At 43.5% G+C, this 25,821-nt stretch overlaps 1 protein-coding gene across 1 annotated transcript in view; it reads right to left on the bottom strand.

Moving 5' to 3' along the window:
* Positions 1-25,821, bottom strand: part of LOC144827218 (uncharacterized) — a 346,090-nt gene that overhangs the window by 171,281 nt on the left and 148,988 nt on the right. The window contains exon 5 of the mRNA XM_078685608.1: positions 14,883-14,997. Within this exon, the coding sequence (XP_078541734.1) occupies positions 14,883-14,997 (115 nt within the window). The remainder of the gene's footprint in view (positions 1-14,882; positions 14,998-25,821) is intronic.

Genomic DNA, 25,821 nt, shown 5'->3' with positions numbered 1-25,821 from the left:
ATTCACCCTCATGCACAGCTACTTCAAGTGGAATGATGAATGGTACCAACAGAAGACCGGCAAGTCAATGGGAAATTGTGCGGCACCGGCCTACGCCAATATCTTCATGAATCGATTCAAGGAAGACCACATACTATCAACACAACCATGGATTGAACATCTGAAACTATTTGTCAGATTCATCGACGACATTTTCATTCTGTGGCAAGGACCTGAATTGACCCTAAGACAAGAAATACAGAAACTAAATTCTATTGATGCGAGAATTCAATTTACACATGAAATACAAACAGACACAATTACGTTCTTGGATGTCAAAGTCACCAAGACTCAAACAGGTTTCGAAACAGATCTCTTCAGAAAGGATACCGACAGGAACAACACCCTACATTATCTAAGCTTCCACCCGCAACCTCTTAAAGAGCATCTGCCTTATAGTCAAATGATAAGGGTCAAAAGAATTGTTTCTAATCCAACCTGAACAAGTGAACAACTCGAAGATATGTCCCAAAGATTCAAACAACGAGGATACCCAGACCAGGTACTTCAGCAAGCACACAACCGATGTCTACAAAAATCCAGGCAGGCGTTACTGTCAACACAAATGAAATCAGAGAAGGAAACAATAACAGTAGTTTCCAAGTATTCTACGTCAAGCCGATCTTACAAACAGATTGTTAAAAAACACTGGCAAATACTCAGAACAGAACAAGATTTCAACCATATATTTGATACAGAACCCATTTTTGCCTACACCAGAAGCCAAAATTTGGGTGAGCTATTAAAACACAGGGATCCCTCAACATAAAAAAAAACATATAAGGGCACGCAACCGTGCTGGAATTGCAATCACTGCAATAGCGTCATAAAAGGTACTAGTATCAACCATCCGATGAAAGATCACAAAATCCCATTAAGAGCTAATGCCACATGCGATACCAGCAATGTAATATACATGTTGAAATGCCCTTGTGGAAGAGTATCCATAGGACAGATGGAAAGGAAAGTCAAAACACGATTGAACTAACACAAATCAAACATAAGGACAAAATCAATCAAATCCACGGTGGCTCAACATTTTATAGAAGCTAATCACAACATTCGCCAGATGAAATTTTGTGTGTTGGAAAACATGGACAGACTTGAGGGAAGAGATAACCACAACTTCCTATTAAAAGGAGAGAACTATTGGATTTTTTTGTTAAACTCCATGAAACCTCAAGATCTTAATGACCAGACTGAATTTACATGTTATCTTTAACAAAAATCGATGAACAGTCTTTGAAAGATGTGCATTTATGTTCATGTTTATATATTTTCATATTTGTGTAATTACGTATCATCTTTCAGGTTTACAATCGTTTAACAAGCCAGTAGAATCATGTTAAACGTCTCGCATTTAGGATCATGTATTCCTTCAGGCATACAAGTACCAGCATTCCATGCGGCAAGTCAATTAACCTGTATCACGTCATTCGGGAACTAACACACCACACAAACACGCGCGATCATAAACCACACCCAACGGTGACTTTGAACACTTCCGGCTAACCGTCGAGGAAAGCAGTCGAATAATACCACGATTTCGCTTGGTACTATCACACTTAGATAAGCTTTAAACTTCACCTATCTGCACCAGATTACTTGTTTTTGACAATCGCCATTTATTTAACAGCATGAGCTCTAATAACTTTAAAGGAAACCAAGACGCTAACACTATAATGAGCATGAACTACATAAGCGGGCACCATCACGCTAGTATCACGTTGAATATTTTGCGCACTAAATGCACCACAAACATTACGGATTGAACCATAAAATGTCAAGAACACATGGGTTAAATGAAATGCCACAAGCACTTTTTAACTCCGGGTTTGCCTCCCGATTTTTGTTCTCATCGAAGAGTTCTTTTTTAAGAAAAAGCATGATTTTCGTTAATTTATATTTATCACAAGATTATCATGTCATGTTCACATAGTAAAAAACACAGTTGATGGACAGAATGTAGAACAATGTCATACATTCACCCCAGTACAATTATCTGGGCCTAAATCCATCGTTCTTTTGCACTCCACACCACCCTGGGTTAGACACTGGCTATATGCAAATCAGCTCTGACCCTGTGCCTCATGGGAACAGTCCAGTCCGAACTACCAAGCCATGTCTTTCCCAGACCGGAATCAAGCTCCAAGGACCGGTTTCTGGCTATCAGCCTTCATCAGCCTGGATAGCTTGACTCCAGTGGTGTGGAGAGCCTGGGACTCACGTCTGAGCATCCCCAGCCCACTCGGGGTGAAATTGCAAAAAACACAGTTGATGGACAGAATGTAGAACAATGTCATACATTCACCCCAGTACAAGGATCTGGGCCTATATCCATCGTTCTTTTGCACTCCACACCACCCTGGGTTAGACACTGGCTATATGCAAATCAGCTCTGACCCTGTGCCTCATGGGAACAGTCCAGTCCGAACTACCAAGCCATGTTTTTCCCAGACCGGAATCAAGCATCCAAGGACCGGTTTCTGGCTATCAGCCTTCATCAGCCTGGATAACTTGACTCCAGTGGTGTGGAGAACCTGGGACTCACGTCTGAGCATCCCCAGCCCACTTGGAGTGAACTTGCAAAAAACACAGTTGATGGACAGAATGTAGAACAATGTCATATATTCACCCCAGTACAAGGATCTGGGCCTAAATCCATCGTTCTTTTGCACTCCACACCACCCTGGGTTAGACACTGGCTATATGCAAATCAGCTCTGACCCTCTTGGGAACAGTCCAGTCCGAACTACCAAGCCATGTCTTTCCCAGACCGGAATCAAGCATCCAAGGACCGGTTTCTGGCTATCAGCCTTCATCAACCTGGATAGCTTGACTCCAGTGGTGTGGAGAGCCTGGGACTCACGTCTGAGCATCCCCAGCCCACTCGGGGTGAAATTGCAAAAAACACAGTTGATGGACAGAATGTAGAACAATGTCATACATTCACCCCAGTACAAGGATCTGGGCCTAAATCCATCGTTTTTTTGCACTCCACACCACCCTGGGTTAGACACTGGCTATATGCAAATCAGCTCTGACCCTGTGCCTCATGGGAACAGTCCAGTCTGAACTACCAAGCCATGTCTTTCCCAGACTGGAATCAAGCATCCAAGGACCGGTTTCTGGCTATCAGCCTTCATTCAGCCTGGATAGCTTGACTCCAGTGGTGTGGAGAGCCTGGCACTCACGTCTGAGCATCCCCAGCCCACTCGGGGTGAAATTACAAAAAACACAGTTGATGGACAGAATGTAGAACAATGTCATACATTCACCCCAGTACAAGGATCTGGGCCTAAATCCATCGTTCTTTTGCACTCCACACCACCCTGGGTTAGACACTGGCTATATGCAAATCAGCTCTGACCCTGTGCCTCATGGGAACAGTCCAGTCCGAACTACCAAGCCATTTCTTTCCCAGACCGGAATCAAGCATCCAAGGACCGGTTTCTGGCTATCAGCCTTCATCAGCCTGGATAGCTTGACTCCAGTGGTGTGGAGAGCCTGGGACTCACGTCTGAGCATCCCCAGCCCACTCGGGGTGAAATTGCAAAAAACACAGTTGATGGACAGAATGTAGAACAATGTCATACATTCACCCGAGTACAAGGATCTGGGCCTAAATCCATCGTTCTTTTGCACTCCACACCACCCTGGGTTAGACACTGGCTATATGCAAATCAGCTCTGACCCTGTGCCTCATGGGAACAGTCCAGTCCGAACTACCAAGCCATGTCTTTCCAGGATCAGAGCTGATTTGCATATAGCCAGTGTCTAACCCAGGGTGGTGTGGAGTGCAAAAAAATGATGGATTTAGGCCTAGATCCTTGTACTGGGGTGAATGTATGACATTGTTCTACATTCTGTCCATCAACTGTGTTTTTTGCAATTTTCACCCCGAGTGGGCTGGGTATGCTCAGACGTGAGTCCCAGGCTCTCCACACCACAGGAGTCAAGCTATCCAGGCTGAATGAAGGCTGATAGCCAGAAACCGGTCCTTGGATGCTTGATTCCAGTCTGGGAAAGACATGGCTTGGTAGTTCGGACTGGACTGTTCCCATGAGGCACAGGGACAGAGCTGATTTGCATATAGCCAGTGTCTAACCCAGGGTGGTGTGGAGTGCAAAAAAACAATGGATTTAGGCCCAGATCCTTGTACTGGGGTGAATGTATGACATTGTTCTACATTCTGTCCATCAACTGTGTTTTTTGCAATGTTCACATAGTGACCTTCGAATTTATTGAGCATTTATACTACATTATTATCCACAGATGAAGGCAATTATTTGCCGAAATGCATTGGGACCTCTAAGTTTCGTTCATACTAAAATGCAAATGAAGAACCATACATTGATATGAGAATTCTAAGAACTGTAAATGTAAACAAGTTCAATTCTACAATAAATACTTGAAACTTGAAATTCTCAAGATTATATATTTTTATTTTTATTCTTATCGTATGTAAAACAAGGAAACCGTATTCATAAGGACAATTGATCCAGTGCCCAGGGGACATACCCCACGTCATTGGGGATGCTTCCAGCAGGAAATCCAAGGTAGCAAGGACTGGTCCAAGATATGGCAGGCACAGATCAAAATGTTCAAGATCAAGACATTCAATACATATATTCTTTTAGGTCTGTGAGTTTTCATTGCCCAGCATTTTTTATGATACTGTGGGCCACATTTATCACTCTTTCATGCAAGGCAACGTTGCCAGACAACCTGCTGTGCTGCATGAAATGGAAAAGGCAGCAATGCGCTATATTTACCAAAATATGGTGCATTCCAGCTCTCTGTCTGCGCTGGTGCATAATCAGCTGCCTTGCGCCAATGCAGGCCCCCTTGCACCATGGTACTTTGAGCTATTATGCTCTGCTTGCTAAAGATCGCCTTCAAAATTATGCAGTAATGTTCTGTGGTTTGAATTTCTTTCAACAGGAATGGTTCATAAACTGTAACATAATAAATGTAAATCATATAGTTCGGCTAATAGCCAGCAGTCCCATCCCCATTTAAAGCAATTCTTTAATACCATACATCTCTAAGAAAGGTCATCAAAGTATATGCAAGAAGAGAATCCTATTTGTTCCTCTTGTATAAACAAACACGTGCAGATATGTGTTTATAATTTTATTACAAGACTGGAGGCTACCATTATGCATATTTCTTTTAATGCTAACTCCAAGCAGTCACTTAAGAGTGATACATTATAAAGTGAAACTGTTCTAGAACAGAATCTTCCTCATGTTTAACAGCCATGAACATAGAATAGTCTGCCTCTTTTAAATGTGACTCCAGGTAGATAAGTTCCACTTTGCTACTTATTTATTTTCTTTGTTGCGACCTATTTGTAAGAGCGTGGTTGATTTGCATTGGTGGAGATCGGCCCCTTTCCTTCCCCCCTCCCTTCTACGGGGCTTGAGAATTTTAGGACCCCTGACCGTAAGCTGTCAACAAACCACTGGCCGGGTTCCCTGTAGCCAGAGTCTCCGGTGCACTCCCCTAACTAGCCACACCTCAAGGGCTGCTTGCGAGCATTTCGCTTCGGTCGGAGATAGGAAAATCTCCCAGAAACTGCGTTCACAGCCTCCAGGGCCGAATGCTTTCTCCCTCAACCACGATCCTCTCACAGGGGCACGCTTAAAATTGAGAGGAATGCAACTTGGCAATGGTTTTACCAGCGTCTGTCGTAGACCCGTAACCAAACAATGCTAATTACATTTTTTTTTAAAAGAGGGCTTTACCTAGGCCACACCTCCATGATCACAAGGCTGCCTTTGCAACAGACATGACATGGCACAGATGGCAGGAGCTGATTGCTCGAGCGAGTATGATGTCAGAAAACGTCTGACAGTTAAATCGCCTTGACAATCAGCTGCTGCATACCGAACACAAGTATAATTTAGCTTCAATTGGAATAACGCTACCCTACTGGTATAGAACCAGAAGAGGTTCTATAGCCTACTATGCATTCCACAACATTCGGGCAATTGATAACCATGACTGGAATTATCTACCTACTCTCATTCTGAGCCCTCTGTATTCTTTCCTACTGAAATTAAACTTTCCAAGCAGGGCAAAAAAATCATAAACCTTATAATGTCTGACGTGGAATCAGATTATGCAGATGCACCAATTCCCAACATGAAGAACAATGGGTTTAAAAAAATTATTCCACAGGAAATGGATCCTGCATGCTCGAGACGCTAAATCAGGTTATCACAAACAAAAGAACACTAACCGTTGGACAGGATGACATTCCTGAGATCCCCAACCTCCCCAAAAATTACCATAAAAATAAAAGGGGCAAAAAGCTAAAGAAAACTAACAATATAAAAGAAAAAGGTCCCTTGAGCACACTTGGAGGTCCTAGCACCTCAAGTAAAATGGGAGGTCAAAGCACATCAATCTTTAAAGGATGTCTTTGCACCTCAAATGTATCAGGTGCCCTTAGCGGTACAACTTATCAAGGAGCCCTAAGCTGCACAACTTATCAAGGTGTACAAAGCAGCACAAATCATCCAAGTGCTCATTACAATAAACAAAATAGTGAAATGCAGAAAGAAGGCGACCAGAACACCAACTTAATTGAATACGTACTTGACTTAGATCAGGATGATTTAGACTTTGAACTTGCAGAGGAAAAACTTCATCCTCAAACGAAATTAGAACTAATCCTTTAGGTGAGGAGATGTTCTCTCCATATAACATTAAACATCCGAGAAGCTCAGAGTGGTAGCCTCAAGACCACGTTTCAATGTTTATAATCACCTAGAGAGAGAAATGCGTAACATCCTAAGAGCAGAATGCTCTAGACCAGTCATTCAAGAGAAAGTATGCCAAACACCCAAACTTGACCCTGAATTTACCAAATTCCTCTTCAAACTCAGAAGAGATCCCAGGAAAGGAATGGAGAGACTGAAAGCCTGCCAGGACCGCCTACTCGACATACTAGGCCTCCTGGCCAGAATAATCAACATGGCGGAAGAAAGCCATATCAACGGAACACCACTAGACACAGACCCAGTCAGAGGGTGGAGTCAGAGAGCCCTGATCCTATTAGGGAATGCTAACGCAGGCATTCATGCAGCAAGGAGGAGAGTGGTCCTTACCAAAATTAACCCTAAATTGAGTGACATGGCTGATAAAGAACCTTCTCAAAACCCTTAGGGCCTGCTATTCGCTGAAGACATGATAAAAACATTAGGGAAATATGTTGCAATGTTTACAGCTCTCAACAAAGCGCAAAACAATATGTGAAGTGTCTTCAACACGAACATTTTTGACCGGGCCAGAAGAAGGGGCCTTTTAACCCATCATTTCAACTAGACGCCTTAATTTAGGCACAGAGGATTTGGTAGACCTTAACAAGCAAACATTCCTCCACCATTCTACCCACAGAGAGGAAGAGCATCCTGCTTCAGAGGGTTCAGACCACGTGGACAAACCCCGGCAACTTTCAAAGTGAGTACTTTCACCCCTCATTCTTCTGTTTCCCTTGGTGGGAGGCAGACTCAGATTCTTCTCACAGGTCTGAAAGACAATCACACAAGATCCCTCGGTCTTAGGAACCAACCAAGGATTCAAAATAGAATTTTTAAAACCACCAATACAAACTTCACTGACAAAAGAACAACGGAAATTAGTGGAGGACTAGGAGCAATTATAGAAGTACCATGGGAATGCATGAGATTTGTAAGTACTCTCTTTCTTGTACAGAAAAAAGACAAAGGATGGAGGCCTGTTATAAATCTCAGAGAACTAAACAAATTCCTCATCTACAGACACTTCAAGATGGAGGGCATCCATCTTTTAAGAGATATGCTATTAGAGAAAGACTGGCTAGTGAAACAAGACCTACAAGTTGCTAACTTCACCATCCCCATAGCAAAAGAACATCAACCCTACCTTCAATTCATATAGAACCACCACCTGTTCCAATTTCAGGCTCTACCCTTCGGCTAATCTTCTGTTAACTGGTGCTTCTCCCAAATAATGAGGACTCTCGCATCCTTCCTAAGAGAAAGAGAGATACGATTGATTGTCTATCTCGACGACATCCTTTTCATGTGCCAGAACCACTCCCAGATCCTGCCGGATCTGAATGTAGTATTAAACCTCATGGAGAACTTAGGATTTATAATAAACAAAGAAGAATCCATACTGACATCCTCCAGATCTCTGGAATTCTTAGGATTCACTATAGACACAATGAAATGTCTCCTCTTACTTCCCCAAAAGAAGATAACGAAAATAAGGAAAGAAATAAGGTTTGTATTAAAACAAGAAACCCTCATTGCTGCGACAGGACCTCCCCAACACGGTCGAATGTGCGACACTGGCTGAAAACAGGATCTTGGAGGCTGAAGACGCTATCACGATGCTACAGAGCAAGGTCCTGGCTTTGGAGGGCCTCACACATGGGCTCGCCAATCGAGTGAAGGACGCAGAAGGTAGGGCCCGGCGCAACAGCCTGCACTTCTTAGGGTTCCCCGAGGGATGCAAAAAATCAGCCATGTATGTTTTTTTAGACCACTAGCTCAAATCATAGCTTCCAGATGGGTCCCTATCCTCTTGCTTCGTGATCGAGCGTGCACACCGGGCGCTCTCTGCCTGACCGCCGCCCGGGGCCAGGCCTCGCCCCATCATAGCACGGATCCTCAACTACCATGACCGCGATGTCATCCTGCGGCAAGCACAGACCCAGAAGACCTTCACTTACATGCTTCTCTTCCCGGCGCGGCTCCGGGTTGTCAACAAAGTTAGTAACAAGTTCTTTGATATCCCACTGGACGGATGAGCCCCCACCCCAAGATTCGGACTCGTCAACTGGAGACCCACACAAACAGAAGAACACCCTTCCCAAAGACATGCGGAGGCACATGTCAGGATCCTCCATGCACTCCAGCTCCCGTGGGGATAAGCAACGCGGAATCCAGCGGCCAGACCCGTAAGGTCAGTCAGCTGAGGAACTTACAGGACAGTACATACATCACGTTTGACATATCATTCATAAGTTATTTGTACATATATCGCAGGCTACTACCAAGGACGCAGAACAAGTCCCACAGACTCCCACCGAAGAAGGGAATTTTGGGGGGTATACGTTGAACTTTATCGGCTCCCATCCCCAGTTGGGGTGGTATCAGAATGAAGTTCGCAACAGATACTTCAGCGTTCTTTGCGGTATTGGATGGGCACCAGGTCGGGGTGGGGGAATTTTTTTTTTTTCATTTGTGGTTTATTTTTGTTGTTTCTGCATCTACATTTTGCTATTCATAGGCATACGCTTCGTCTCACATGTGTCCACTTTGTACACTTTCCACAGTGTCTTTATCAATGACTGAGTCTGCACCCCCTGGCTTCCTTAGGGTTGTCTCCTGGAATGTGCATGGCCTAGTGGATAACATTAAGAGGGGGGCTATTATTAAATGCGCGAAGCGACAGACGACTGACGTTTTGCTCCTACAGGAGACTCACTTACTAGGCACCCATGTCCCTTGTCTCACTCGCTATGGGTTTATTCACGTTTATCACTCAGGGTTTACATGAAGGTCCAGGGAAGTTGCAATAGCCATTCATCACAGACTCTCTTATACTCATATTCGCGCTTGGACAGATCAGCAGGGTAGACATGTCTTCCTTCACGGCCTGCTTTGGGGTGAACAAATTGTGTTCGGCTGCGTGTACGTTCCCCTCCCCCTTACTCAGGCATATTCAGAGTGCATCATAGACCTCTGGGGCGCGCTGCCAGACGTCATGACGCTGGTGGCTGGTGACTGGAATGATGTTATGGATCCTGTCTGTGAAGGGTGTCGCCCAGCTCCAGCACATGCCACACTCAGAGAGTCCCGGCTAGGTCCACTTATACAGACACTGGGATGGGTCGGATGTACGTTGTTACAACGCATGCTTTTACCACGCATGCTTTTACAACGCAGGTTTTTCAACACAAGTCATTACAACGACTTGCGTTGGGGGGTGCTGGATAGTGAATAGTTTAATTTACTATTCCAACTCCAGTCCCCGTGGATAGTAGGGAAGGTGTTGGATAGTAAATTAAACTATTACCTATCCTAGAGCGCCCCCCAGCGCAATTCGTTGTAATGACTTGCGTTGAAAAACCTGCGTTGAAAAGGCATTGCGTGGTAAAAGTTGCGTCGTAAAGGATGTTTCCCGGATGGGTCGATTTCTGGCGGATCTTCTACCCCGTTGACACCAGTTTCACATTCTTCTTTGCCGTTCATGGGTCCTTCTCCAGGCTTGACTACATTTTCATCTCTAGGGCACACACCTCGAGGGCTGGGCCAGGTGAAATTCTTCCGCGTGGCCTATTGGATCACTCCTGGTCCAAATGGAGAAGCGCATCGGGCCCGGGCGCTCGGCCTTTCATTGGCGTATGTCGCTGTGGCAGCTACCCGACCCCACATAAAAAACAAGTCTTCGTACTTCCCTTGTCGAACACTTTGCGCTTCACACTGAATCTGCTCCCTCCGCTTCGGCCTTTTAGGAGTCTATGAAGGCCACCATTCGGGGGTACGACATCAGCCACTATACATCTGTCAAACACCAAAAGACAGCAGCCCTCGTAAGACTCGAAGCCTCGATCTATACGATGGAGCGCGAGGACCTAGAGCAGGTGGACGGCGACACTTGTAGGCGGCTGGTGGTGTTGCAGAGGCAGTATCATAGCCTCCTTCTTGATGAAGCCAAATTGGCATGGCAAGCATCCCAAAGTCGAATCTATCAATGGGGGATAAGTCTGGGAAATTACTTCACAGACTGTGTCAATATGCCCTGAAGCCGATTGAGGTCCCTGTTGTTGCGTTGCTTCAGGGTGAGGCGTTATCCGACCTCGCCTCCGTGGCCTCGGTCTTCGCAGACTTCTACCACTCATTGAATACTAAACGAGAGGTTAATTTGGAATTCCAAATAAAAAAAAATGTCCTGGCCATTGCACCTCAGGCGCTTTCCAATTCTGTGAGGGAACCCCTGTATGAACCCATCACACTTGAAGAGCTCACCTCTGCGGCTGCAGAGATCACGCCGGGGAAGGAGCTGGCACCCAACGGGTTCCCTGGCGAATTCTTCAAAGGTTTTACGTCTATCCTTGAACTACACTTGGAGGAGGCTCTGCGGGTTGGGATTCTTCCACTGGACTGGAGGCACGCTGAAGTAGTTGTGTTCCTCAAACCAGGACGACCCCCGACCTTTGCTCCTCATGCAGGCCTATATCGATTCTCAACTTCGAGGCCAAACTCTTAGCCAAAGTACTACCAAATAGGTTGATCCCCAATCTCGCAGATTTGGTCCACCATGCCCAAATTGGCTTTATGCCCCACTGGTCGACCTGCCATAACATACGCAGACTCCACAATGCCATTGCCGCAGTCGATTGACTGGACAAACCGGCTGCACTGCTCCTCTTGGAGATCCGTTATACTGAAAATGGACAATATATCAGCTGTAGCCATAAATCACTTAGGAGGTTCCAAATCAGCAGACCTATCGAACATAGCCAAAAAACCTCTGGATGTTCTGCTTAGAGCACAAGATTGTGTTAAGAGCAGAATACCTTCTGGGAAAAACAAATATCACTGCAGATTGGAACTCAAGATTCCTCTTAGACCACAGCGATTGGAAACTAACCAAGAAAGCTTCAGAGCTCTCTGTGAAATCTGAGGGCCTCTAGAGACAGATCTGTTTGCAAACAGATTGACCTTCCAACTAAAGAAATATTTCAGCTGGATGCCATACCCAGGTGCTCTAGCAATCAATGCTGTCCTCCAACCTTGGAAATAAATTCAAGCCTATGCCTTTCCCCCCTTTGCTATGATCCAGAGAGTCCTCCAGAAAGTGAGACAGGAACAATGCTTCCTAGTACTAGTAACTCTTTTATGGCCCTGCAAGGCATGGTTTCCGACGATATTGGAATTAGCTTGCTACACTCCTTTACTAATTCCAGCCGAGAAAGACCTCCCAAGAGACATAAACGGAAGAGAATAACCCCTAGTCCAGACAGGGACTTTGAACCTTCTTGCTTGGAAAGTGTCAGGAGATCCAACGAAATCACTGGCCTGTTGAGAGGAGCTGCAGTTCTGGAAATGTATACAACCTTTGTTGTATTAATAAGAATCTCATGTAACATGCCTTTCTCAATGTTTCAACTTTCACACTTACATGACACAGAACAGTTATAGTCTTTCTTATTTCAGATAACTCAACATATGGTCACCAGGGTATTTAAAGGGCAATGCAAGGGACCTAGCGGTATGGATGCTACTCCCATTTAGTCGTATTGAGGAGTACATGTCTGTAGCAAGATGAATGGAAGGGGATGCAAAACATTGGGGGACTTATATCCGGGGAGACGTTTCTCTCCTTTGCGGAGGCACAGGAGGCTTTTGCACTTAGAGGAGGCCAATTTCTGCAATCTACCAAATTTGAAAGTACAGCACGGGAAATTTGGATTAACTTCCCGAGCGTGCCCCGGCAGACAAAAAACATATATTTGTTATTGAGGGCTGGCTCAGCGAGACACATGGTGATGCATATCTATAAAACACTCAAGAAGGACAGGGCCTGAGGAGACCCGGCTGAGCGGAGGGCATAGGTGGAGGATCTTGAGACACCCCTAACAGATATGGAGTGGAACAAGACCTGCTCTCTGGTTAAGACAGTTGTGTGTAACGCTAGATGTAAAGGGACACGTTTTAATTTTTTATATCAAACCTACCTAATGATGGTTATGCTCAGCAGGATGTATGCAGGCAGAGGGGTGGATTATCCCAGATGCAGAAGAGAGGGAGCCTCCTTCCTACACATGTTATGGGAATGCCCGAAGTTGCAGGATTCATGAATTGTGAGGTTGAGGGCGGTGACTGCATTGACAATCGAGGGACTGCCCAGAGAGAGCCTGCTTGGCATCATAAAGGAGTCTCAAGGAGGTCAAATATGCTGGAAGTTTATGTAGTTGGCATTAGTTTTGACTAAGAGAAGAGTTGCTATGGGATATCTAGGTGTCAGGGCCCCTCCATACCACTATGGTGTAGGGACGTAGATCAGTGGCCAATCGCTGAAAAAATACATATGAAGCTTAGTCGCAGGGCCAACAAGCTGCAGGAGAACTTGGAAACATGGGCTTCACTACGAGAAACTATGCACACATAGGTAGAGGACGAGCGGGGTGCGCGGTCTCAAGTCATAGTCTCCGGCACAAAAGAACAAACCTGGTTGGGTCAATTGCGACCGCCCTGAGCTCCTGATGGTCAAAGGGGACACCGATAGGACCAATTGGCTCCTGAATGCTCCAAAGCAGGACTGCTCTTTATGTCAAGTGACAAATAGTTTCAGAAAGGGTGACAAGGATAGGATGGTCGAGGAGGGAATCGGACCTGGAAAGGGGGGGACACTAATGTCTTTGTGAGGCATCAACAGTAGAATGAACACACTTAAAGCACCATTACATGTTTTTTCTTTATTTTATTTACTGTTTCTAATGTTTAAATCACTGTTAAATTCTCACAAGTATAATGTAAATGTGAAATGATGTGAGGCATGGCATGCTGATAAATATTCAACAAACCGATGCTTAAAAAAAAAAAAGAGATCTTTCAATACTGATCAATAGTATAGAATGACTATCTTGAGTTTGACTTGGCAAAATCAATGGAGGTTCACCGACTACTTCATTTTCATTTTCAGGATGTTTCTGCTGGGAGAAGACACATACCTTCTCATTGTCTGGACCAGGTTATAGTGTATCCCAAAGTCATAATCGGAAACGCACCAGGTGCATCTAAGTTGTCTGGGAGTTAATGCTCTTGCTGCTTTTAAAATTTCACATTTTTTGGATCAGTGTAAACTTCTACTGTGTGTCTAACGCCATTCTTTGAGGGATCTCTTTATTGCCAAATGTGCTTTGTCTGTTGTAGTATAACTTAATTCTGCTGGGAAAAGTAGGCCACTGGATGCACTTGTCTAGAGGTGGGACCCTTCGGGACACAGCTTCTCCCATAGCATGATCCACAATAAATGAAAGGTCAACAATTGGCTGTTGCAAAACAGAGGCAAAAGAAAAGCATTCCTCCAAAAAACAAAAGGCTTGGTCAGATTCCGTTGAGATATATTTGCTTGATGATTTCCAAAACATAACAAATAAATCATATGCATATGGAAACGTAGAGGCCCTAAGGACAGCTTTGGACTATTTACTGCCTTTAACTCTTCAATAATGTTTTCTTAATTACTGCTGTATATTAGGATTGAGCCAACTTAATAGCCACTTAATTCCCTGAGGCTCCTGAATAAAACAGCCTTTTCTGTCCATCTTGGAAAATAATTTTCATAGGAACTAGCATATGACTAAATGAAGACTGCATGCTCTTCACTCCACATATTGGAACTGGCTTAAATTCTTCACTAGACAAGGCAGCTCCATTCATTGTCAAGGAATCCAGTTTTTCACCAAGTGTATCTTTCCTAAATGTGACAATACGCATGCTTGACTCTCAGGAACTTTAGGTTTACCTCAACTGTCTTTTACCAAATGTCCAGATTTACCATAATACACCCATACATGTTGTAGATGTCTTTCATCTTTAGGGAGAGGATATTTCAAATGAATTAAACGCATTGTCTCAGGATCTTCAGAACTTCAATTCTCTTCTGCTCAAACAACTCTATTATGTGATAGATTGATTGGCATGGGGCCCCAATGAAGACATATAGGCTAAAACATAAACTAGAATTTGAGAAAATAGCTTTCCATATTTGTGATTTCTTGTGCCAAATCGATAACATAAAATGGTATGACTTTATATTTACTTTTGGAATACCTGAAAGACTTTGAAATTTCCTTTGTAATGCCTCATTTTCTGCTTTTAGGATATCCGCACTGCTTTCTTTTGTAGCAAGCTCTACTTGTATTGTATTTATTTCAGACTGCACCTCCTACATAACAGAAACAAATGAAATAAAGTATGAAGCACGTATTGTAAAGTCCACAACATCCTCACAGATATGTTTACTTTTCCCAGCCTGCTATTGTCAAGTCTGATAAACCTCTAGAAAAGAGCACCCCATCTGTGAAATATTAAATTCAACTTTGACATGAGTTTTTAATTCAATTTTAAAGTGAACACATTAAATTGCCGAATCAGAGAGAGATTTGGGAAATAGTCAGGTTGTGGATGCTTGACCACATTATAGAAGATGCATTGTAAGCAATAACTCATTCCAACTCTGTTAAAAAGATTCATCTAAACATCAGAAAGCTAAATAGGAATAAGAGCCATAGATCTGAAAGTTATAATTTGAAGAACACGTACCAACAACATGTATATTATTGAGTGGAAAAATATATATGTGTTGGACAAATCCTGCCTTCAATCAACAAGCTGCCAATATTAGTCTGGTAAAACCGAGCACCAGCCTTCAAATGCCTCTGGTTCTACTAATTGGATTTTTGTCATTTTGGAGTCAAATAATTTATTTAAATGCACTTTATTTTTCAACATTGCTGTGGATGATTTTTTTGTGTTGTGTTTTCACTTTATTTCTGTTTCCGTTCTACATACATACTTTACACAGTGCCTTTAAGTTAAGCCTATCTGATTTTGTGCCCAGCTACCAGAGGATTAAGCACAGGTTAATTTGGGGTTTGCTTGTGTTTCACCTTGACAAGAATTGTGGTTGCTGCTTGAGTAGGGTTTCACCCACCTCAACCAGTAACCCAATTTCCTGCAACTTGTAAGTCTGTGTTTACTGTATTTATTGATAACCTACTGCATAAGACATAAGGGGTTGAATTGGATGTCGGTTGGAGTCTAAATCGGCAGGTCAATCACACTGTCTTCTTGAGCTCGTCGGCTAGTTGGATCTGCCACATAATCCCTTACGAATGGCATTTCTGCCATCGGGATTATGATGTCTGTTTCCGACAGGCTTCCCATGTCGAGATTTCAAACATGGAAAGTGACTCTGGGGCCTCTAGCAGGGCCCACTTCCCTCTGTGGGCTCTGCTGATGAATCCCTGTAAATCCCTGGAGCGTGTGGCAGGCCCCATTAGGAGCCTCCCACACGGCGCAGGGATTCACAGTTACTCCCATTTCTCCATGGGAGTTTGTGCTGCGGTCAGTTTCCGACCACTGCATAAGCTCCCATAGGGAAATGGGAGTTTACGACTGCACCATGTGCAGTCACATCATAATTGAGGTTTCGGACCACCGACCTGATGTCAGTCGGTTTCGAAATTGCAAAGTTGCCTCCGACCGACATTCTAATCAGCCTTAAAATCTTGTGCCCACCTCTATTCGATTTTGTTTGGACAGAAAGGCACAGGTTAAGTAGCTCCAAGCGGTTAAGTCAGCTTATATTCTTATAGCCTGAATCGTTGCTGACTTTGGCAGAGACAGCAGACTCTTTAGGCATTATCCTTCTTTATAAAACAGTTCAAGAATACTGCTTAAACATGTAATTCTGCACCAAATTGAAATTGTTGGCGAATCATGGCAAGATAGGCTGATAAAGCCGGTCTTAAGGATTGCACACCATATTCTTTACTAAATATTTTAAGCCCACACATAGAGGAAAGCGGACTCTCGTGGGGTAATTGTGGGCTGTGCTGCACCGTTTTTTAAAACCTTGCTGATATCGCTTTTCTTAAAATCAAATTTTAAAACCTTGCTGCTATTTTATTGTTTTAAACTGGGCTGAACTGCACTGTCACTGAATTTGAATGTGTTGTATTTGCTGCTTGAAGTCAATTAACTGGTGACAGCTGTGCTGCACTACAGAGGGAGTTACTGGGGAACTGAGGGCATCTCCGCACTGCTGCGTGTTGCAGGCTGCAGGAGGGTTGATTCAACCTCATTTCTCCTTCCCCTCGTAACTGGATAATGCGGTGTAGTTGGCTTCCTCCTCACCTCCTGCTCAGCGTTCTCCTCATCTATTGCGGCCATTTTCTGACGTCCCACTCGGGACAATTTCGACCACCATCTTGGGTCGGCGGTCTAGTTGTTGACCGCCCGGCCTCAAAATCCCCTAGTTAATGGGAGCCGCGACGCGGACGCGTAGTGGACTCCAGTGGGGTAACTGTGGGCTGTCCTGTCCCGTTTTTTAAGACCTTGCTGATATCGCTTTTCTTAAAATCGTATTTTAAAACCCTGCTGCTATTTTATTGTTTTAAAATGGGCTGAACTGTACTGTTGCTGAATTTAAATGTGTTGTATTTGCTGCCTGAAGTCAATTAACTGGTGACAGCTGTGCTGCACTACAGAGGTAGTTACTGCGGAATTGAGGGCATCTCCACACTGCTTCGTGTTGCAGGGTGCAGGAGGGTTGATTCCCAACCTCATTTCTCCTTCCCCTAATACCTGGATAACGTGGTGTCGTTGGCTTCCTCCATGCCTCCTTCTCAGCGTTCTCCTCATCTATTGCGGCCATTTTCTGACATCCCACTCTGGACACTTTTGACCGCCATCTTGGTCGGTGGTCTAGTTGTTAACCACCCGGCCTCAAAATTCCCTACTTAATGGGAGCCGCAACGCGGACGAGCAGCGGGCGCTCAGCTGGCGCGCCTAATGCAAGGCCGTCTGCGCTTGTCCGCGACCAGACCACAGCCAGCGCCAGCCAGGCTGCCCGTTTTTCATCTTCAGCTAATATTGCCTGGTCTAGAAAGCAGCTGCTTTGTTTGAATAAAGTGGCCTGTCCAGGGTAGGCCACTAGTGATCTGACCACGGCTTGTCAGGAGTTTTGCTGCAATATCTGCTCCTTTTGATTGGTGGGCAGGGAGGAGACGGCAAATGTCAGCAATACTGTTCTAAAGTCACCAACAACACACCTCAGGGCCACTAGTTCCAACATACAGGCCTGTTTGATCAATTGTAGATCCCTCCCCAAACACTCTGATGATATCAGGCTCACTCTGGAGTCAAACTCCTGGGACCTTATGCTTCTAACTGAAACGTGGCCAGAGGAAAGCTCCAACCATGTCCTATTGTTGGCAATACCTGAGGGTTTTCGGATCTCTGTTGCCAACCGGGCTGGCCATAAGATAGGTGGCTGGCTTGCTATTATTATGAGGAATGGTTGGGAGATCTTGTGCAGGAAAATTGAGAGCATAGGGATTATTGAGGCACTGTTTTATTGTATTAAAACCTCCCCCACCACATCAGTTGCTGGGCTCCTGGTTTATGGACCCCCGAATACTCCAGCCTGCCATTTGCTAGAGCTATGCAACATCATCACGGATCTGTCACTGAGGCACACCAACTTCACAGTCCACGGCAATTTCAATGTCCACATGGACATTAGCACTGATTCCATGGCCTCTCAGTTGGCAGACATGCTGGAAGGTTTAAACCTCAGTTCTTCAAATTATTGGTCCCATGGCTTAATACACAGCTGAACTGAAATTTGGAACTCCTCTCTGATAACGGGTATCTACCCTGCTGCCTGGAAACAAGCCTATGTATTTACTGCCTATCCTTAAGAAACCTGATGCTGATCCAGCAGAGCACAAGCATTTTAGGCCTATCTCCCTTCTACCAGCGTCTGCTAAAATTCTTGAGAAAGAACTCCAAAAGCAACTGTCCAATTTCCTTGAATCTAACAATTGACTCGATGGTTTTAGATCAGGCTGCAGCACAGAGACAGCTCTTTGGAAGTTGGTGAAACAGTACATAAAGCGTTAAACCAGGGCAGCTCTGCAATGATTGTGTTGCTGGATGTCTCTGCAGCATTGGACACGGTGTTACATTGGATTCTTTTGAAGAGACTTAAGCACTTGGGAGTGATGGGAACCACACTGGCTTGGTTTCACTCGTTCTTAGAGGACTGCTCTCAGCAGGTATTTCTCTGCCCCCTCTTGTCCTCACAGAAAACCCTTGTGTGTGGTGTTCCCCAGGGCTCGGCTCTGAGCCCATACTATTCAATGTCTATTTAACCCCTTCGCGACTTTAGTCGAGCAATGGGGTGTGAAAGTAGTATCTTAGGCTGATGATACTCAGCTGGTGTTCTCTTTCAGAGAACACTTCGAGGCTGCCTTTGCCATCTTTAAGCAATGCCTGAACAACATCTTGGCCTGGATGATGGAAAGCTGCTTGAAATAAAACACTGAGAAAACAGAGGTGTTATTCTTTGATTAATCCTCTCCCCTGCTAGAAGAGCTCTGGTGGCCGTCGGAGTTAAACTCCCCCAACTATCCCAGTAGAGTCAGCCAGAAATCTGGGGTTCATATTTTTTTTAACTGTTTTTATTGTTTTATACAGCAAAAGGGCAATAATGGCAGCGTACAAAGAATCATATAATGCGATTTGATGGTATACATTCAAAATCATAGCATAGTGAAGTAAATACTGTTCTATTTCCGTATATACTTTCTCCCACGTCTGCACCCCTTCCATCCCATCCCCCAGCATGTCCTCAATCTTCATCTGAGCTCTCTTCCTCTGATTCCGGTAAAGGTTCACAAATATCTCCCCTATATACATTCCAAGCAGTCCAGATTTTTGTCCATTTCCTGGGGCACTTTCGATTGACATATCCTGTTCGCTCCGTTATCATCAGTATATCCACATCTCTACACCAAGTCTCCAGAGTGGGTGTAACAACTGCTTCCCATTTCTGCGCAATATTACGTTTTGCCACCATGAGTCCCAGTGTCACCCATATCTGACCGTACCTTGTAAGGTCATTTGGTTCCCATATATTAAGCAAGCACGTGCGTGGGTCAGGGAGAAGCGACACCCCCATCACCTGTGCTATTGTGCGCATTACTTGCCACCAGTATTCCAATACTACTGTGCACTCCCATATTGTGTGAAGGAACGTTCCTTCCTCTCCACACCCTCTAAGGCAATATGGAAGTTGTGCTCTGTGTATTTTGTGCAGCATGGTCCTGGTGTAGTATACCCAATGTAGAATCTTACTGGGGTTCATATTTGATACGGACCTCTCCTGTAAGACCCAGATTTGCCAAGTCTCCTCATCTTGCTTTTGGAAGCTGAGAGCCCTACGGAGATTCCTTCACCTCCTGCCTATTGACTGCAGGAAGACAGTGGTGCATGCATTGGGCACGTCCCAGCTAGACTACTCCAAAAGCCTCTATATTGGATTACCGGCATATCTGATCTGCAGGGTGCAAATTGTTCAAAACGCTGGGGCCAGACTTATTAGTAAAATGCCATTCCGCCACCACATATCCCCCCATTCGAAGGGACCCTTGACTGGCTGCATGTCAAAAGAAGGATTGAGTATAAGGAGCTCACCATCGCCCTCAGAGCCACAAGAGATCAGGGCCCCAGCTACTTGAAACAGAGACTCCAAAACGATCATCAAGACAGGGTTCTGAGATCTAATCACCTGAGACTGCTCAGGATTCTTCGCATCTCTAAGGCCAGTATAGGCGGCAAGCTTTCTATGTGAGAACTGTGTCACTTTGGAATTCCATGCCTGTCCATCTTCGTATGATAGAGTCAGAATTGGCATTTAGGGAAGCGCTAAAATCTGGCTCTGTAGCCTCCCGCAGTTCTCCCCCTTTTTTCACATTGTGAATCTGCATTTAGCACCAGGACACATCCGTTGGAGGTAGCTGTGTGCTTTATAAATGTAATTTATCATTATTATTATTATAAAGCACTCTTGCTTTTTATAATTCAAGGTGGGCCTTCAATTGCAGTTTCTTCTGAGACCACATCCTGAGGTATTTATACTTATTTACTACCTCTATTTTAGTATTCCCTAGGTGCCATATGTAATTCAGATTTCCCTTCCTAAGAGCCAATACCTTCGTTTTACCCATGTGTAATATTATTTTTCTTAATACAATACTTATAAAACACATCTAGTTTCCTCTGCAGACCTATTTTTGTCCGAGCCTATTTCAGATCTAAATATTTTATACGCTGTAGAGAATCTGGGAATATTAAAATCATAATAGATCTTTTGGCAGTGTAAATACCACCAGTTAATTCCAGCTCTGTTAAAAAGGTACATATAAAAACAGACAGTTAACAAGCATTTGCAATGCAATAGGTCTCGCATTATTTAAGTTTGAGCTATTATTATTGTAAATGGCAATGTTTTTTGCTTTATGCTATAGTTTTCTTATGTACATAAAAAGCTACATATAAAGTATTTGTTGTTAAAATTATTTATGCAGTATTTAAATTTGTTTGCATAAAAGATTACAAGAATATCTTAGCAAAAAAGTTAAACTTTTTAATGGTAATTGACTAAATGTCCATTTGTACATTTTAATTTCAAATAGGTAAGTGTAAACATCACAAATATATTGTGCAAACAGTGCAAAATATTTTAGCCATAAATATTTTTGTTTTACGAGGTAGTTTGTAAGAAAATGATTGTAAAAGGCAAACACTGTAATTAAAATGTAACATATAACAGTACAGTTATGGCTAGTAAACATACATTAGTAGTATAGTATAATTGTAAACAAGATGTAAATAAGACTACAGAAATTAGCATGAATTATCACTTTAACATCAACTTTACAAACATTTTGAAAACACGATCACAGCTGGTAATCATGCATTGGCTTGTTATTACAAGCATTTCATTTTAATAAATATTTCTGATTCCCAAAAACAAATATGACAGTCTCTCAAAATAATGGCTTTTCAGTTTTAGTTGTATTTTTGATCTCCATGTCATCAAGTACTCATGAATATTACTGCCCCATGGACAGAGTCTGGCTTTACATGTCTACATATCAACATCCAATTCCATGAACACCCATCGCATGCCAGGGATGACCATCACCGCTGGTGAAGAGAAGCACAATTGGGTCAAGAATGCCCACAATACGTTGTGGTCCCATTATACCAGGGATGGGCTCAATAATGCCAAAGATGCCAACATCATGCCAAGCATTGCTAGACTAAAAGTGGGAATAATTCTAACAGGGACACCACCAATAAATTAAGAAGGAACACCATTACGCTAAGGCAAGCATTACCGCCTTCGGGTAAAGTCCGCGCTATATAAAAATGCATAAATACATGAATAAAGAAATACCGCCTTCGGGTAAAGTCCGCGCTATATAAAAATGCATAAATACATAAAAAAATAAATACCGCCTTCGGGTAAAGTCTGCGCTATATAAAAATGCATAATTAAATAAATAAATACATACCGCAAAACATCCTCGTTACTCTGCCGGCCTGCGACCAGGAAGTCAGGCAGGCCGGCGCGACACCCGGAAACAGGAAGTAGGAGGGCGGGAGCCTACCCCGCCTCCCACGGAAGAGCCGCGATTGGAGCCGTGTTGGGAGCAGGGAGCACCGGAGCAGGCAGGAGCCTACCCTGCGCCCCGGTGCCGAAGGAGGGAAGAAGAGTCCTGCTGCCGGGCCTTGCAGCTGAGGAGAGGAAGCCGGTGAGTGCGTTGCTGAGCGGCGGGCGGGCGGAGGGAGAGGAGCATGTAGGCGCGGGGGGGGAGGCGGCTTGTGTATGTGTGTGTATGTGTGTGCGTGCGTGTGTGTATGTGTCTTGGAGTGCGTGTGTGTGACTGTGAGGGAGGGGGTGTGTGTGTGAGCGAGTGTCTGTCTGCGACGTGTGTGTGTGTGTGTGTGTCTGTGTGTGTGCATGCATGCATGCGCGGTAGGCTGGGAGGGCGGCGCATGCGCAGTAGGCTGGGAGGGCGGCGCAGGACGGAACGTGCGCGTTCGCGCAGCCAAATCCGACTGCTAAAAATCGTGCCAGTTTTGTGTCCCTCATTCCCCGGCATCAGACAGCTATAGAGTCTCTGTCCCTGTTCCAGGGCGAGACCTAAAAAGGAATAGGAGCCATAGATGTGAAAGCACAAGTATTTAACTGTGCATAATAGGAAGAACCCAACATAATGAAAAGAAACACTTAACAACAACATGAAGAAAACATGGTCATGGTTTACGTGCTTCTGTGGTAAGAGTGGGCCTTACTCCCTCCCATTTGTAAAGGAATGCCCTCAAATATGGCACCAGAGTTCTATGCATGATTTGATGACTTAGACTGACTTGAAGCATCTCCGTAGGTGTCAAACAGCCTATGCTAAGGCAGCATCTGTCAAGGGCAGCTAATCGATACATTTATTAACATTTCTGCATTTCTGTCATAGATGGCCTCCTATGATGGATGAATGGTACCTCGACACAGAAAATGACAGCAAATGTGGACTAGCAGAGCTGATAAGGTTGGCCACTTTAATGGTATAGGCATTCTATGTTTTATAATTGGCCTAATGAATGGTGTTTCTCGCATTCATTCCTATTCAAAGTGTCTCAGCCGGTCTTACATTGCTCACCCTGTTACACAGATTTATTGTTTAGAACCCATTGTCTGCAGAAGAATGTTGAGAAATCACACAAGTTAGCTTAAAAAATGCCGCAGTATCTGAAGCCAAGTTATTTTAACAGCTTTTATTGTATATGCTCATGTTAAACACCTATAAATGATTTCGTTTCATTCCCATATCTGGAAACTTCAAGCGTACATTTTGAATGTCCTAATTTCGCGTCTAAAGGGTTTGTGTCAATATATCTTTCCATGGTTTTCTGCCTTCTTCACGTGAGAAAGCTGTGCCCCCGTGGCATTAAGTCACTTGTATCCCTTTATGATGTTCTAGAACGAAAAGTCTACAAAATGGACATGTGGGCGGGAGGGTGGGGGAATTACATGCTCTACTGCTGCAAGGAGGAATCTTTGAGGGTTTGTATAGCGAAATCGCACTTTTTTGGGGGGGGCTTAACAAATATGTTCATGCTTCAAGAAGGGATTAGGAGAGGGTTTTCTTCACAAAGTAAACACAGTCTAATAAAAGAGTTTGACAGCCCAACACAGTAAAAGGAAAAATGTTATTATATCTGGCATGTTGATCCTAAAACATTTGCATTCATTAACTATATGTTCTAGCCTAAAGACACAAAAAAATGTGTCTTTTGGCTTGGATTTATTTGGACTTTTTAGAGATTCTAAAGTTCGTACAGTGGCTGAAGCATGTCATCTTTGCTCAACTGTGGCTTCAAATAATATTTATGTCAATGCTACAATTTTTTTTAGCGAAGCAGTTAAATTACTCAATGAAAGGAAAAACTGTGGCAATTTATTTTTTATATTTAGCCTAGTGATGTTGTCCTGAATATGATTGACAACTTCTGTAAACCGTCAGGGAGTATACAACTTTTAAATATGTGATTTAAAAAAACGGAAGCGAGGCAATATTTGTGGCAAAATATAGGGGTGGATGTAACTCGTGTAATTTGCTGCATCATAATTTTCAGAACATGTAGGCAAGATTAAATCGAATTGCACGAGGAGCGTAATCCTGCATTTAGCGATATTTTCATGGAGATGCATTTTGTGCTCTATCAATAGTGCTAAACGCAACAGAATATGAACAGCTGCAGCGACCAGCCACTGTTGCTCTATTCCTGTGCTCTTGGGTAGACATCTTTACCCCAGATTTCTCCAAATTATGTAAACAGGCATACTCTTGTAATTTAGGATCACTAAATTTGTCAGCAAGATCATTACATGTATGTGATCTCACACTCGGTGGCCTCAATCGTATTATGTAGTAAGCATAACGTTTCTGTCCAAATTGTGATTAATCCCTTTATAATCTGTAATTTGGGAGCCTATCAACTTTTATTTAAAACAACTAAGCTTTTAAAATTGTACATGGGCTAATATTTGTATTTTAAATTATCATGATTATTAGTCATCTGACTGTATGTCGTTATTAGATTTATGTATGACTGTGTATTGCATAGTATATATGTTTTTGTCTTTAATGTGTATTTTAACAAGTCGAAAAACAACTTTAACACTTGGAAAACAATCCAAAATAATGAGAGTACTAAGGTTCTTTTTTTTATTTACACTCTTGCAAAATGATAATATGGAACTCAGTAAATTCCTACCTAATGATTATTTTTTACAAACAACAAAAAGGCACTACTACGGCCTTAGTGTGGCCCCTAAACCGACCATTGTATCTCTATCAGCTTCATGGGGACATGATAAATTAAATAATTCCTTTTCCCTTTATTGTAAGATTTAGGTCTGTATATTGATGATGCTTCCGCATCTGAGAGTGGCAAGATGAGGAATTACAGGTGTTCTTCCGGATCACTGGATCAAAGGTTTATGACACACTGTAGGTCTGAAAAAACAAATACCCTTGACATATGAACATACCAGGATGGTATCACACTGATCAAATTCTAGCCAGAAAACTGAAAGAATGACAGCATGAAAATGAGAAATGCTTTGATGATCCTTCCCTACCCCTCTCACCTCACCCTACCCCCTTTTTGCTCCTGGACTTTCTTTTCTCTAAAATCTCCTTCTGGCAGCCTATGTGTGTTACAAAAAATCCAAACAAATATACAGATACCAGAGGAAGCCCACTGGTGCACACTGGGTAGATAAACACTAGTTGTTGTCCTAGTTGGACTGACTCCCGAGGGATGTAGTCTCTGGATAAAGTAGGAAGAACCTAGTGATGAATATTTCCAAAGGAGATCCCCTTGCAATGTACTTCTATGGAACCGAAATGGGGCCCCCTCCCCAATTTACACCAGAGAAAACCAGCCATAAGAACTGATAATGGAGGTTGCTTACAACACATGAGCCTGATGAAGGTGAATAAAGCTTAATCCTGCTGGCATTTTTCAGACTAGGTTCTTGACATTCTTTGGTCTTAACCTCCTCTTTTTTAAAGTGCCTTTTTCTTTGTTCTGGACTTTGGTACAAACACTGGGTTAATCTAGGTAC

This window comes from Lissotriton helveticus, chromosome 4_1 (assembly GCF_964261635.1).
Source record: "Lissotriton helveticus chromosome 4_1, aLisHel1.1, whole genome shotgun sequence".
Lineage (NCBI taxonomy): Eukaryota > Metazoa > Chordata > Amphibia > Caudata > Salamandridae > Lissotriton > Lissotriton helveticus.
This window is presented reverse-complemented; position numbering and strand designations above follow the sequence as displayed.